At 38.4% G+C, this 16,582-nt stretch overlaps 1 protein-coding gene and 1 pseudogene across 1 annotated transcript; both read left to right on the forward strand.

Annotated features, from left to right (window-relative positions):
* The first annotated feature begins 213 nt into the window (after positions 1–213).
* LOC134368393 (RING finger protein 145-like) lies at positions 214–5,318 on the forward strand (annotated as a pseudogene).
* Positions 5,319–8,403: 3,085 nt separating this feature from the next.
* Positions 8,404–8,988, forward strand: LOC134367588 (RNA polymerase II subunit A C-terminal domain phosphatase SSU72-like). Its single transcript, XM_063084330.1, has one exon. It carries the CDS (start codon positions 8,404–8,406, stop codon positions 8,986–8,988), a length of 585 nt encoding a protein of 194 aa, XP_062940400.1.
* The last annotated feature ends 7,594 nt before the right edge of the window (positions 8,989–16,582 follow it).

Raw genomic sequence — 16,582 nt, forward strand, 5'->3', positions numbered from 1 at the left:
TCATAACCATCATCATCACCTTCATCACCATAATAACCGCCATCATCACTATCACTGTTATTATCACCATCATCATTTCATTACAATTATTACCATCATTATTGCCATTATCATCACTACCATCATCCTCATCATCTTCATTATTATTCAACCATCACTATTATTGCCAGTCACAGAATTGTTATCAATATAATTAAGAAGATGATGATAGCAATGGTGGTGAGGATGACAGTTATGATGATGAGATGATGGTGACCATGGTGGTTGTACAGATGATAATGATAATGATGATGACTGCGGTAAGGGTAATGATGGAATTAAAGAAGATGGCAGTTATTGTATTGGTGGTGATGAATATGCTTATGCTGATAAAGATGGGAAGAATGATGATGATGATGATAAAGTTGTTAAAGATGATATTGGTGCTGTTGATGCTGGTAATGATGGTGATGGTGATGATATGCTTATGCTAGTAATGGTGTAGATGATGGACTTGATGATGGTGATGACAATGAAGGAGTCGGTGATGATGATGTGGATGGTAATGATATTCATGATGATGTTTGGTGCTGTTGATGCTAGTAATAATAGTGACATTGCTCTCCAATAAATGGTGCTGGGAAAACTGGATGGCCACATACAGAAAAATAAATCTATACCCCTATCTGTCACCATATACAAAGATCAACTCAAAATGGATGAAAGACTTAAATATAAGACTCAAAACTATGAAACTGCTAGAAGAAAACATAGGGAAAATGCTCCATGACATTGGTCTGGTCAATGACTTTATGAATATGATCCCAAAAGCATAGGCGACAAAAGGAAAAATAGACAAATGAGATTACATCGAACTCAAAAGATTCTGCACAGCAAAGGAAACCATCAACAGAGTAAAGCAACAACCTTCAGAACGGGAGAAAATATTTGCAAAATATGCATTTGACAAGGGGTTAATGCCCAGGATACATAGAGAACTCAAAAAACTCAACAACGAAAAAACAAATAATCCAATTAAAAAGTGGGCAAAAGATCTGAATTGACATTTCTCAAAAGATGGCATACAAAAGGCCAACAGGTATATGAAAAAATGCTGAATATCACTAATCATCAGGGAAATGCAAATTAAAACCAAAATGAGGTATCATCTCACCCCAGTTAAATGGCTATTATCAAAAAGACAAAAAATAAATTCTGGGGAAGATTTGGAGAAAGGAGAACTCTTATACACTGTTGGTTAAAATGTAAATTAGTACAGCCACTATGGAAAACAGTATGAAGGTTCCTCAAAAAATTAAAGGTAGAACTACCATATGATCCAGCAATCCCACTACTAGGAGCACATCCAAAGAAAACAAAATCAGTATGTCAAAGATATATCTGTGCTCCCAAGTTTATTGCAGCACAGTTTACAATAGCTATGATAAGGACTCAGCCGAACTGTCGAACGACAAATTAACGGATTTTTAAAAATGTGGTATCTATACACAATGGAATACGATTCAGCCAAAAAAAAGAATGAAATCCTGTCATGTGCAGCAACATGGATGGTCCTGGAGGTCATCATGTTAAATGAAGTAAGCCAGGCACAGAAAGCCAAATACCACACGATCTCACTCGTATTTGGAATCAAAAAAAAAAAAAAGTTAAAAAGAGTTTGATATTATAGAAGCAGAGAGTACAACAGTGGTTACGAGAGACCGGGAAGGGGGTGGGGGTGGGGGAGGGAGGAAAAACAGGGAGAAGTTCACCAACATATACAAAATCACAACTAGGATCAGTAAGTTCTGGTGTTCTGTTGCACAGTAGAGTGACTATGGTTAACAGTTAACTTTTGCATATCACAGAAGCTTTTGAATGTTTTCACTACAAAGGAATGATAAGTTCAGGAGGACACGGTTACATTAACCACCCTGATCCGATCATTATGCAACCAACGTATGTGTGTATCAAAACATCACATTGTGGCAGAGCGCCGGGGCGGCAGCAGCGAGCGCAGGAGGCCATGGCAGCCGCCGCCACCACCACAGGCTATTGAGGGGCTCGGGCGGTGACCTCATTCATCTGGCCGCTGTCGCCGCCGCTCCCTGCACCACCTCCCAAAACACAACAACCAAGGCCCAGCGCGGAAGAGCCGCCGCTGTGAGCCGCACTGTCCTGGAACCCCGCTGCCGCCGCTGCCGCCGCCGCCATCGCCGCCTGAGGACAACAGTAAGGCTGGTGAGAGAGCCAGGAGTTTCGGAGCCCTCCCGCCGGCAGCGCCGCCCTGCAGGGAGGGAAGCCGCGGCCCGAGGTCTTCTCCAAGGGGGAAAAAATAAATGAACCCGGCTGGAGAGGAGACAGAAACTGGAGGCAGTGTTCAACGTGAACCTGAGGGTACCAAGCACCATGCTGTTGGATTTTCTGTACGGATGGGATGTCAGCTCCTTTTTCCAGCAAATCCAAAGAAGTAGCCTCAGTAACAACCCTCTTTTCCAATATAAGTATTTGGCTCTTAATATGCATTATGTAGTTTATATCTTAAGTGTTGTGCTACTAATCGTGCCCAGGCAGCATCTGGTTCAGCTTTATTTATATATTATTATTATTATTATTATTATTATTATTATTATTATTATTATTATTTACCATTATTGAATGGAATTGATTTTCGTGGCCCTTTCCCCCTCCCTCTCCCCCTTTATACCCTTGGCAACCTCAGCTCTCTTCTCTTCTCTCAAAAAATTCAATGAATTATTGTGATTGTTGTATCTTTTTTGTTGTTTATTTATTTTTATTAGCTCCCACATATAAGTGAGAGCACGTGGCATTTCTCTTCCTGTGTCTGGCTTGTTTCACTTAACATAATGTTCTCTAAGTTCATCCACGTTGCTGCAAATGGCAGGATTTCATTCTTTTTTATAGGAGAATAATATTGCATGGTATACATATACCACATTTTCCTTATCCACTAGTCCAATGATGGACATTTTGGCTGGTTCCAACTCTTGGCTATTTTAAATAGTGCTGCAATAAACATGGAAGTACAGGTGTCCCTTCAACATGATAATTTCCATTCTTTTGGGTAGATGCCCAGCAGTGGGATAGCTGGGTCATATGGCAGTTCTATCTGTAGTATCTGCAAAAGAAACAATTAACAGAGTGAAAGACAACAGAGTGGGAGAAAATATTTGCAAAATATGGATACGACCAAGGATTAATATCCGGACTATACAAGGAACTCAAACAACTTAACAGTAAAAAAACAAGTAACCCAATTAAAGAATGGGCAAAGGAGCTGAATAGGCATTTCTCAAAGGAATATATAAGAATGGCCAACGGACACATGAAAATGCTCAACATTACTCAGCATCCAAGGAATGCAAATCAAAACCTCACTGAGATATCATCTCGCCACAGTTAGACTGGCTATTCTCACAAAGACTGAGAAGAACAAATGCTAGCGAGGATGCTGAGAAAGGGGAACCCTCCTACACTGTTGGTGGGACTGTAAATAGGTGCAGTCTTTATGGAAAATGGTATGGAGGTTCCTCAAACCACAAAGAACTTCCATATGACCCAGATTTATCTATATTCTTTGACTGCCCTACATTATGCTGGACGTCAAATCTCCAGGGACTATGTTAGGAGTGAACTGGAGTCCGCCTATGAAGGACCAGTGTATTTAGAACCTCTCTCCATGAATCGGTTCACCATAGCCTTAATAGGTCAGTTGAGGGTGTGTACTTTATTCTCATGTGTCATGAAAACGAAGCAGATCTGGCTCTTTTCAGCTCACATGCTTCCTCGCTAGCATGACTCGGCCTTGTCCCTCTGGAGACTATTGTTATCATAAACAAATTTGCTATCATTTTTACTGGATTGGAAGTTCTCTATTTTCTTGTGTCTAATCTTCTAGTACCTTATAACCTTGCTAAGTCTACATACAGAGAATTGGTTCAGGTTGTGGAGGTAAATGGCCTTCTAGCCTTGAGAATCTCCCTGTGGAATCAACTGGTAGTCCTCGACCTTTTCATGGTTTTCTGGCTCGTCTTATTTGCTCTTTACATTTACTCCTATTTCAGTGTTCGAGATTAGCCTGCATCACATGAGAGGCCTCTTTTCCTTTTTCTGACAAATATTGCTGAACGTTGCCTCACTCCGTATTCTCTTTTGGGTTTGGTCTTCACAGTGTCTTTTGTCGCCTTGGGTGTTCTGACACTCTGCAAGTTTTACATGCAAGGTTATCGAGCTTTTGTAAATGATCCTGCCATGAATTGGGGCATGACGGAAGGAGTAACGCTGTTAATCCCGGCGGTGCAGACTGGGTTGCTAGAACTACAGGTTGTTCACCGGGCATTCCTGCTCAGTATTAGTCTCTTCATTGCTGTGGCTTCTATCCTTCAGTCTGTAATAGAAATTACAGGTCCTATTGTTTTGTCACTGGTAGCATCTAGAGACAAGAGTTTATGGAAACACTTCCATGCCGTAAGCTTTCATTTATTTTTACTGATTTATACAGCTTATATCATTTGCCAGTTTTCCCACATGCACTTTTAGCTTCTTATTATTATTTCCAGCAGCAATCTCACCTGTCTTCAAGTTCTAGGAACACTTTTTTAAGTCTTATTTATGGTGGAGGAATTCAGAAAAGAGCCAGTAGAAAATACGGATGATATCATCTGCTACGCGAATGGCACTTACTGCCTGCTGGAGTTTCTTGTGGAGTTTCTGTGTGGTGGCTTATGGCGTCTCGGAGACCATCTTGGGAGAATGGACAGTGATAGGCTAAATGATCATCTTCATTTATTCCTAGTGTAATGTGTGGCTTCAGGCCCAGCTTCAGTGGGAGAGCTTTCTTCTCCACAGGGATGCTGTGAATAAGATTAAATCAGTACCTATTGCTACAAAAGAGCAGCTTGAGAAACACAATATTTGTGCCATCTGTTAGCAGGACATGAAATCTGCTGTGATCATGCCTTGCAGTCATTTCTTCCATGTAGGCTATCTTAAGAAATGGTTGTATGTCCAGAAGACCTGCCCTCTGTGCCATTGCCACCTCAAAAACTCCTCCCAGCTTCCAGGATTAGGAACTGAATGAGTTCCACAGCCTCCTGCTGCAGCTGAGCAAAATGTCATGCTTCAGGAAGGCACTGAACCCCCCAGAACAAGAGCAGCCTCCAGGGACCAAGATACAGGAAGGTTCTAGGGACAATAATGAGTGCGGTGCCAGAAGATCAGATATCCAGGAAGGGGCTATTGACCCCAAACAAGATCCTCATAGTGCAAAAGACGAAGCACATCCTGTTGAGTTAGCCAAGGAAAAGAAGCGGGAATGATGCTTTGATTCTTTCTAGAAGAACTCAAAACAGATTCCTGCTCAGATTTGAGGAATGAATGTAAGAAATGATTAGGCAAGAAACTGACATTCCAAGGATCTTAATGCAGGAAGTACTCTCAGTGGAGACAACCTGCTTTCATCCCCTGACATTGTGGGAGAAATTCTGCAATGTGTACTAATCAAAATGTATTTATATGCTCTGTGTCGATGTTTTGTAGAGGTTTGCCAAGAAAACTCAACCTCAGCAACTTCAGAAACTGCCCCTGATTCGTGAGGGATAAATAAAATTAGATTTGAATGTTTAAGCGGGGCTAAGGAAATGAGGATAAAGAGCATAAAGACAGCATGGGAAGAAGCAAGCAGAAGTGGAACTGATATTTCACTTTCTATGGGGACAGGATCATTCTTGTTATAAAGCATGAGTAGGGATTAGCCCTTTTCTCCATCCCCTTTTCCCTCAGTTAATTGGAACTCAGCCAGGTGATTGAGTTTTGTACAGCACTTAAATGAAATCAAAGATGGAGAAGCATTGATTGTATTCAAAGATTGGAACACGCTCATACTTTATATGTGCTTTAGGGGAGGGATGCATGGACACCAGGCCCTTGCGAGTGCATTCATGTAACCTGAGACTCTGGAACTCTATGACAGAATCTTCAATATTTTGCTATATATGGAACTTTTGCTAATATTTTGTATACTTCACTGGCTCTGTGAAGTAAACTAAAACTCTCTAATGAACACTTTGGAGTCCGCTTTAGTGAAGGAGACAGAATCTTCAATATTTTGCTATATATGGAACTTTTGTTAATATTTTGTATACTTCACTGGCTCTGTGAAGTAAACTAAAACTCTCTAATGAACACTTTGGAGTCCGCTTTAGTGAAGGAGACAGAATCTTCAATATTTTGCTATATATGGAACTTTTGTTAATATTTTGTATACTTCACTGGCTCTGTGAAGTAAACTAAAACTCTCTAATGAACACTTTGGAGTCCGCTTCAGTGAAGGAGACCTAAGTGGGAAGGGCTTTAGGTCACTGATGAAGGCCCTGAGTGTACTTTTCAATCCTGTGTAATATTTAATTCTTGCAATTGAACCAAAACAATGTTAAGTTATGACTACATTTTCACTTTGGCAGTAAGTACATAACTGTATGATCACACTCTGCAAATGCCACATTTAAAGCTGTTAATAGACTTTGCAACCTTTTTTGACAAGAATGTGTCATATTTAAATTGTTACCTTCATCGTGACTACAGGTAGAACTGGGGAGGGCGAATGTAATTTTTTATGGGAATTTTGATATGAAAAGAAACTAGTCATTTGTTTATACAATAGGCTGGCTCAAAAAGTGTTTTTCAGACTCGGTATTCCTAACGTGGTACGTGACTTAGTTTTTAGTAGCAAATTTGGATGTAGACTGACGGACATAGCTGAATGTCTTAATAAATTTAAATTTGAAGATTTAAAAAAAACCATCAGATTGTATCCCATAAGCATGTACAATTGCAATGGGTCAATTAAAATAAGTAAATTAATTTTAGAAAAAGAAAATGGTAATAATAAATATAAGGATAATGGTGGTGGTGTTGGTGATTATAATAAAATGATTCTTGCAAAAGTCATGATAATGATAATGGAAATTTAAAGGGAATCAAAACAGTACATTACAAAAAATCAATTAAGCATGAAAGAAGGCTGTGGTGGAGGGACTGAGTAACCAAAAAGGTATAAGACCTACAGAAAACCAATAGTAAAACAGTAGAAGTAAGTATGTCTTTATCAGTAACTACAGTGCATATAAGTGAACTAAAACACCTTTAAAGGGTAGAATGGAAAAAATAGGCAGAATGGATTGAAAAATGATCCAACTATATGGTGTCTACAAGATACTCCGTACATTCAAAGACAAAAGGTTGAAAGTGAAAGGATGCAGAAGCATATTCCATGGCTATACTAATATCAGAAAAAATAAACTTTAAGTTAAGGACTTTCAGAGACGAAGAAGGACATTAAATATTGATAAATGTGTGAACCCATCAGAAACAGACAGGCACATAACAACAGAGCACCAAAATATATGGAGCAAAAAACTGGCAGAACTGAAGGGAGAAATACACAGTTCTACAATAATAGTTTGAGATTTCTTCCTTTATATTGGTTATTGGCCTATCTTTATATTTTTTTCATTATAAAATGAAAATTATATATATTTATGGTATACAATGTAATGTTTTAATATATGTGTACATTGGGGAATGATTAATCAAGATAATTAACATATCCATCACCTCACATACTTACCATTTTTAATGGTGAGAACATTTAAGATGCACTCAGCAATTTTCAAGTATAAAATACAGTATTATTAACTACAGTCACCATACAGCTCAGTAGATCTGCAGAACTTGTTCTTCTTGCCTAACTAAAGTTTTGTACTCTTTAACCATCATCTCCCCATGCCCTGCCCTTTCTTAGTCCCTAGTAACCACCATTGTACCCTCTGCTGTTATGAGTTCATTTTTTCTTGATTCCAAATATAAGTAGATTATGCAGTTATTTCTTTCTGTGCCTGGCTTATCTCACTAAACATAACGCTTTCTAGGTTCATTCATGTCGTCACAAATGAGAAAAGGTGAAAGCAACAAAGGTGTCAAATCAACAAATGCATGGATAAACAAAATGTGATCTATATATACAAGGCAATATTATTCAGCCATAACAGGAATGAGACTCTCAGCGCTGGCGCAGGTCGCTGTGACATCAGGACGCTGACGCAAGGCACCTGGCCATCAGGCAGCACATGAACAGACTGCAGGGAGCTGGCCTGGAGGCCCGAGGGGCGGGGCCTCCACTCTTACCCAGGCCTGGTGCTCGGGACCCCAGGGAGGACTTCCGGGCGCCTTGCAGACGCCCTGCTGTGCGTCCCCCTGTGTTGCGCGTCCCCATGTGTTGCGTCACAGCTGAAGCTTCCTCCTACCTGACTTCCGGCCGCCTCCGCCGCCATTTTGCTCACGCTGAAGACCCACAGCCGGGAGGGCGTCCTGGAGCTGAGCGGAGCTGACAGAGCTGCTGTCGCCATGCAGTCGTCACCACTGAGGGTGGCTGTGGTGGACTCAAGCAACCAGAATCGGAGCATGGAGGCACACAACGTCCTCAGCAAACGAGGATTCAATGTCCGGTCCTTTGGAACAGCAACTCACGTGAAGCTTCCAGGATCAACACCCCACAAGCCGAATGTTTATGATTTCAGTACCACATATGATCAGATGTACAATGATCTTCTTAGGAAAGACAAAGAATTCTATACAAGCAATGGCATTTTGTATATGCTGGACAGAAATAGGAGAATCAAGCCCCGGCCAGAAAGGTTCCAGAGCTGCAACGATGTGTTTGATCTGATCCTCACGTGTGAAGAGAGAGTCTACGACGAGGTGGTAGAACATCTCACTTCCAGAGAACAGGAGACCTGCCAGCCAGTGCACGTGGTCAACGTGGACATCCAGGACAACCAAGAAGAGGCCACCCTTGGAGCGTTCCTCATCTGTGAGATCTGCCAGTGTCTTCAGCTCCTGGAGGACATGGACAACAAGATGGAGGAGATGCTGAAGGAGTTGGAGAAGAAGAACGGCAAGACCTTTCTGCACACCGTGTGCTTCTACTGATGCTGCTGGCCACTCGTGGCTCAGCCTCCTGAAGGTATCTTCTTGAACTTCCAATTGTTAGGACTTTTCCTTCCTAGTATTTCTTTTGGCTTTTAGGTACTGCCTCGGTAGACAGCACTGTTACTTGAATAACCTGTACATGTGAAATGGGAAGACATACATAAATACCAGATTAAAAACAAGTTTTTTCTATCCCCCTTTTACTTATGAATAAAATATAGATAACAGAGTTTTTTTTTCTATAACCAAAAAAAAGAAGAAAAAATGGTTTATAGTACATTTCCCCCAACATATGTGCGTCTGTGGTTGTGCCTGCCTTTCCCTTTTCTTCTCCCCTAACTGGCTGGACTGTAGAAATACCCGAATAAAGCCTCGGGCTGCATCTTATTAGGAAAGAACCTGGAATTGTCCAGTAAGTGGATGCTACTGCTCAAAAAAAAAAAAAAAAAAAGAAAGAAAGTTGATTCTGATTTATGCTACATATTTATGGGGTACAATCTGTTGTTTTGTTACATATATAATGTTGTATAATAATCAGACGGGTACTTAATGTATCAGTCACCTCGTGCATTTATCATTTCTTTGTGGCAAAAACATTCAAGAGCCTCTTGTCTAGCTACTGTGCACTATGCTATCAGGTACAGAGTTTTGTGTTTAAGAATGAATTTTTTAAAGTTACACGTATAGATAGTGCTACAGTCTAAATGTTTGTGTTCCTCTAACATTCAGATGTTTAACACCAAGGTCTGGGGTTCCATCCCCTTACTGGCCAGAAAAAATAAAAGAATCTAAAGTTTATATGTTGAAACCTGACTTCCAAGGTGATGGTATTAAGAGGTGAAACTTTTGGGAGGTGATGAGGTCATGAGGGCTCATCCCTCATGAATGAGATTCGTACCTTTATAAAAGGGCTTGAGGGAGCCGGTTTCCTCCTCCTACCATGTCAGAATACACTGTTTGTGCCTTCTGTCACATGAAAATACATAGAAGGTGCCATCATGAGGAACAACCCTTACCAGACACCAAATCTGCTGGTACCTTCATCTGGAACTTCCAGCTTCCAGAACTGTGAGCAATAAATTTCTGTTGCTATAAATGACCTGGTCTAAAGTATTTTGTTTTAGCAATCCAAACAGACTAAGACACTGATGAGGTTTACACAATAATATGAAGCTATTTAATGCCTCTGAATCGCACATTTACATATGGTTAAAATGCTAAAGATTCTACGTGTATTTTACCACAATTTAAAAAAATATTGATATATCAGACCCTTTCCCATCAGACTGGGTGTGTAGACATACACACACGCACGCAAATCTGATAATACCCAATGTGTGTAAGGTCTGTATTCATGAATCGCCTTTTAAGAAATGCCATGATATTTTGGATGTAGGAAGCAAGGCAGCTAAAGAGAAAAGACGGAAATGTCAAGGGAGGGTGAAATAGGACCCAGTGTGTAATGTTAGTAGGTCAGAACTTGAATTGTAGACGGAACCAGTGAACACTTCCCAGTGGCAGGTCTAGGATCAAACATGACTAACGTTCAACTTTTAAATTAAGGTGTTTTGTATTTTTTTCTTTTTTCTTTTCGTCTCTGAGTTATGTGGAAAAACTAATACTTTTTCCTTTCATTAGTGAAGAAAAACAGCATCTGTAAACAGCATTTATTTTATTTGAACAACACACAAGTAGAAAAATAACTCAGATTATAAGTCTATACATTTTTCTAACAGGCGAGAACATTTATGTTGAAGCAAATGGTAATAAGGCCAGCGAGGTAACGGAAAATGGGTTTGTTATCACGATGCTTTTTAGCAAATGTACTTTCCTATGACAAATTTGAAGTTCTACCGTTTTTAACTTTAGAAATACAAACACATTTCTATAAGAAATATTTAAAGTATAGTTGCTGCAATAAATGTAAACACTGAGGTTACAGACTATAGCCTTTGTAGTTAAAAATTTCATATTACAGGCTCTCTCAACCATTAAAGACCAAACATACAATGGAAACTGTCCTTATATTTACAAGAGACAGATCATGTATTCATTCAAAGTTAAAGGAAAATCTTTACTCCCCTTTGCTTAAAGTTCTTCTTCCATTGTGTTCTCCACACTACCAAACGTAGCCACTCCATTTAGTCCTCCTTATCCCTTTGAATAATAAATAACCTAGGACTTTAAAGAACCTGTGACCTATACTTTAATTTTAAATTTAACGAAGATGGAACAAAATTATTCTTTAATTTACACACACACACACACACACACACACACACACACACACACACATGACTTACACAATACATCGTTTAATGCCTTTTTGAAAACATTTAAGTTTTTAATGTATTTTAGGGTTTTTTTGTTTCGGTAGGTATAGTTAGTAGATTTTAATCATCGTTTTTCAGATGTAAGGAGAAAATCATTTTTACTATAATTTTGTTACCTTGAACAATTTCAGTTCTTATTTTTTTAACATATTGCCCCAGACTAATTATACCAATATTAGTCTCAAAATATGAAAGCTTCTATATTACTATGACTGGTTATACAAGGGTACTTCAAAAAGTTCACGGAAAAGTGCAATTAAATGATAATACAAACTTTTCCATGAACTTGTTGAAGACCACTTGTATTATGGATAAGTTCTGAATTGTTTTTAATGTATATGTGCCATGATTCATTAATCATGTCACATACTCCTTCTTACTGGATTAATTAATATTGAGATCCATATGACTACATTGTTTTCTTGTCATTTGGTCTGAGGAGTTGTCTGTGTTATTAGTCATCTGTAGTATACATAAGCCCTTTCTTTCCCCACTCAGAAAATTCAGTTAACTCCCATACTTTTACTACAGTTAAGGTAGCTTTTACTCAACATTTTTTGAATGACATGTATTATCACACCAAGTGAAAGTTACTGCATCATAGGAACATTTCTTTAGAACTATGGGGAATATTGGCACAGACACAACATTTAGATAATTAAATCTCTAACATACTGATCGGCCATAAAGACAGTAGCACAGTCTTTATGTCCTTGAACTTGTGAAACAAAAAGACGTTAGCAGGAAGCAGATGGAAGCTGATCAATTTCATGAAGATTACCGTACTCACTCAGTTGTAGCGAGCCCCTTTCTCTCTGCATTGCCAAATTCTCTTCTCCTTCCCTGTGGAATGGCATTTTTTAAATCTGAGATTCACTGACATAAACCAGCAACCTCTAGGGTGATTGTTATACACAGGTAAATTCATAGCGGTTATTTCATAGGACATTGTTTTCTCCTGACATGAGGGCAATTACACGGACATTCTTTTCTAAAAATGCTAATTTTATTTGCTCATGAGGAGACTGAACCTGAAGCTGGGGCTGAGCCTTTTTAATATGGGAAGGTTCTGGTTCGGTCCTGTGCTGACTGTTGCTCTGTCAGAAATACTCACAAATCTCTCCCTGAGGTGTTAATGCTGAACAATGCACTATGAAATGAGAACTCGGGATCTTACATCCAGTAAAGCACGTTCTTTATTACAGTTTAGGCGGTGAACAGGACTAGGTATGGCCTTTGGCAGGGATATATGACACCATTTTTCATGTGGCTCTAATCTTCAGACAGTGGAACATGGCATGGTTCATATAGGTCGATTGGTTAGTTTTTCATACCTGTATACGGAATGCCTCAACAAACTGTGTTCAGTCAGTCTGGCATCTTCTCCTCATAAAATCAGCTGAGTATAGTACTAGTCATTTGAAAAGGAAGAAATAATAATTTTCCCCTTTGAGTACATTATAGACTCTTGGCATTTCATAGACTTGTCTGGTTTTAACTAAAGATAATAATTCTCTCTTTGATGATCATACTGTCACAGCTTGGCAATTGGTAGCTCATTTGAACTGGCTCCTGTGTCTCGTACCCCTAGACTATTTAAAGACAACAAGATATATAGGTCCAGCTTGCACATTCCCATGTGCATCACAAAAATCAACTACTCCCCAAGGGACCCTGGTTTACTAGAGGATAGTATTACAACAATTCAATAGATCTACACAATTTTATAATTTTTTTGAAAGTAATTTAATATTAGTTATTTAGATTTTAATGCATCCCTGTTGTGAACCTTTATTTGCTGAGACATTACTATCAACTTAAGTAATGTTACCTGAGAATTATAAATTAAGGTAAAAGTAACAGCTTTGACAGAATAATTTTAGCTTTGATCCAGAAATCTGAATTTTTGCATCAACGTGTATTCGAACTCTCTATCCCAATTTTTGGATAAATGGGTTATCATCACAAAGACAAAGGAGACAATTATATTTAAAGTAAAATCAGACATTAAAAAAAATAGTTATTTTATTACATATATATTTATACTAAATATACATATGTAGATAATAGTGCATTTCTGTTATAATTTAAAAAATGCTATTTGAGTTTTTAAAAACATAGTTTCACCATTTTCAAATAAAGTATTACACAAAGGGAATCACACACACACATATATATATTCTTTTAATCATACATACATGTGGAGTAAAAGGTTGATTTCGAATAATTTTCTACAATGTGTGGTGGTTAGATCAGTATAGTTAGCTTAGTCATCATTACAATACACAATCATTCTTTGTGTCCTTTGACCAGTTCCTCATAAGTCCCCCCCCCCTTTTCTACCTCTATTTAACATCTGTAAGCCAATGGCAAATGAACAGACTAATTTAATTTTTCATATCCGAAAATTTCAATATTTCATTTGTTTCATTGGTAGTTCTCAGTGAATGGTCACACATTGCTTTATTTATTGCAATAATATTGTATAATTAACTCTATGGTTGTTTATCTTATGCTAAGGGTCATACGATGTTTATGGTAATAATATGGTACTTGAACTTGAAGCAAACCAACAACTATAAAGGGGATCATCAAGAATTTTCAATGTGAACAATACAATGCTAAATATTCTAAATTATACAACGGAATACAATATTTTTCTATCTTTGGAAAAGTTATAATCCAACTAGAAAAATAAGGCACTTAAAGAGGTTATGTACATGTATAAGCATATATACAACATATTAAAATAAAGACCAAGTGGAAGATGTTTGTCTCACAACTATACCATCTGATCTTTTTTTTTATTATTGGCTATGAATATTCATCAGATAAAAAGCCGATTGTCACCCCTCATGCACATGATGTAGGGGCCAGATTCATACTGACTCCATACCCATTACACAAATTGAATTTGTACCCTGTTTCCCCCACCCAATTGTCCCCAACTTCCCTTCCCTACCCCCCTTTCCCCCCATTCCACTTTGTAGCCCATAGAATGTTCGCTCCCTGTGCAAGTACAAAGCACTACTGTGGTCTTCCTTCCCTTCCTTCTTTCTCTCATAGCTCCCACATATGATGTGAGTACTTGTGGTATTTATCCCTCTGTGCTTTGCTTATTTCACTCAACATAAGTTTCTCCAGGCTCATCCATGTTGTTGCAAATGGGAGTATTTCATTCTTCTTTATGGCAGAGTAGTATTCCATGGTGTATGAAACCACAGTTTCCTTATCCAGTCATCCATTGATGGACATTTAGGTTGGATGCATGTCATGGCTCTTGTAAACAGAGCTGTGAGGAACATAGGAGTGCAGGTATCCCTTCGACATGATGATTTCCATTCCTCTGGGCATACACCCAGAAGTGTGATTGCTGGATTACATGGACGATCTACTGGTAGTTGTTTAAGAAACCAGAAGCCTAACACTACCTAACTTCAAATTATACTACAAAGGTATTGTAACCCAAACAGCATGGTACTGGTATAAAAATAGACATTCAGGCCAGTGGTCTAGAATTGAGAACACAGAAATCACCCCTCAGGCTTATAGCCATCTGATATTGGACAAAGGCAACAAAAATCTACATTGGGGAGAAGAATGCCTCTTCAACAAGTGGTGCTGGGAAAACTGGCTATAGCAGTTTTCATATGCAGAAGAATTAAACTAGATATGAACCTCTCACCGTACACTAAAATCAACTCAAATTGGATTAAAGACTTAAGTACAAGAACTGAAACTGTAACATGACTAGAGGAAAATATAGGTGAAACACTTCAGCAACTAGATCTGGGCGCAAACTTTATGAACATGAGCCCAAAAGCACAAGCACCAAAGTAAAAAGTAAAGAAATGGGATTATATCAAACTAAAAGGCTTCTACACAGCAAAGGAAACAATCAACAGAGTGAAACATCAGCCTACAGAGTGGGAGAAAAATTTTGCTAACTATACATCCATCCAACAATAGATTAATATCCATAATATACAAGGAACTCAAGCAAAAATGCAGTAAAAAACACAAATAACCCAAGTAAAAAAATGGGCAAAGAGCTGAATAGACATTTTTCAAAGGAAGACATACACATGGCCAACAGGTACATGAAAAAATGCTCAACATCACTAGTCATCAGGGAAATGCAAATTAAAACTACATTGAGATGCCACCTCACCCACGTTAGACTGGCTGTGATCAAAAAGAAGGTGAATAACAAATGCTGGTGAGGGTGTGGAGAGAAGGGAATGTACAATCACTACGGAAAACAGTATGGACGTTTTTCGAACAACTGCAGATAGGTCTTCCATATGATCCAGTAATCCCATTTCTGGGTATATACCCAGAGGAATGGAAATCATCATGTCAAAGGGATACCTGTACTCCCATGTTCATCTCAGCTCTGTTTACAAGAGCCAAAACATGGAACCAACCTAAATTTCCATTGATGGATGAATGGATAAGGAAAGTGTGGTATACATACACCATGGAATACCACTATGCCATGAAAAAAATGAAATACTCCCATTTGCAGCAACATGTTTGAGTCCGGAGATAGTTATTTTGAGTGAAATACACAAAGCACAGAGGGATAAATACCGTATGTACTCACTCATGTGTGGGAGCTAAGAGAGAAAGAAGGAAGGAAAGAAAGACCACAGTAATGCATTGGACTTGCAGAGGGAGAGAAGATTCTATGGGTTGGATAGTGGAATGGGGGGAAAGGAGGAGGGAGAGGGACATTGGGGATAATTGGGAGGGGGACACGGGATGCAAATGCAGTTTCTGGTAATGGCCATGCTGCCAGTATGAATCTTGCCCTCACATCATGGGCACGAGTGGTAAAAATCAGCTTTGTTTCTCATGAATATTCATAACCAGTAAAACATAATAGCATTGTTTGAAAAAATATGAACTCTCTAATAAGAAAGGTTTTTAAAATAGCATTTACGATAGGTAACAAAAGTATTAAATACTTAGGAATACATTTAACCAATCAAGTGAAAAACTCATAGTTAAAACTACAAAATATTGATGAAAGAAATTAAAGAAGACAAAAATAAATGGAAAGATGCCCTGTGTTTTAGGATTGAAAAAATTAATATTGCTAAAATGTCCATACTGCTCAAACTCATCTACAGATTACATGCAATCCCTATCAAAATTCCAGTGAAAAAATTCACAGAAATAGAAAAATCTTTAAATTCCTATAGTACAAAAAAAAAAAAAAAAAAAAGACTACCAATGCAATCTTGAGCAAAAAAAAT

The sequence above is a fragment of the Cynocephalus volans genome, chromosome X, assembly GCF_027409185.1.
Source record: "Cynocephalus volans isolate mCynVol1 chromosome X, mCynVol1.pri, whole genome shotgun sequence".
Lineage (NCBI taxonomy): Eukaryota > Metazoa > Chordata > Mammalia > Dermoptera > Cynocephalidae > Cynocephalus > Cynocephalus volans.

What these genes read in the sequence shown, in the direction of transcription:
- LOC134367588 (XM_063084330.1), top strand. Translation starts at nt 8,404, where the DNA reads ATGCAGTCGTCACCACTGAGGGTGGCTGTGGTGGACTCAAGCAACCAG.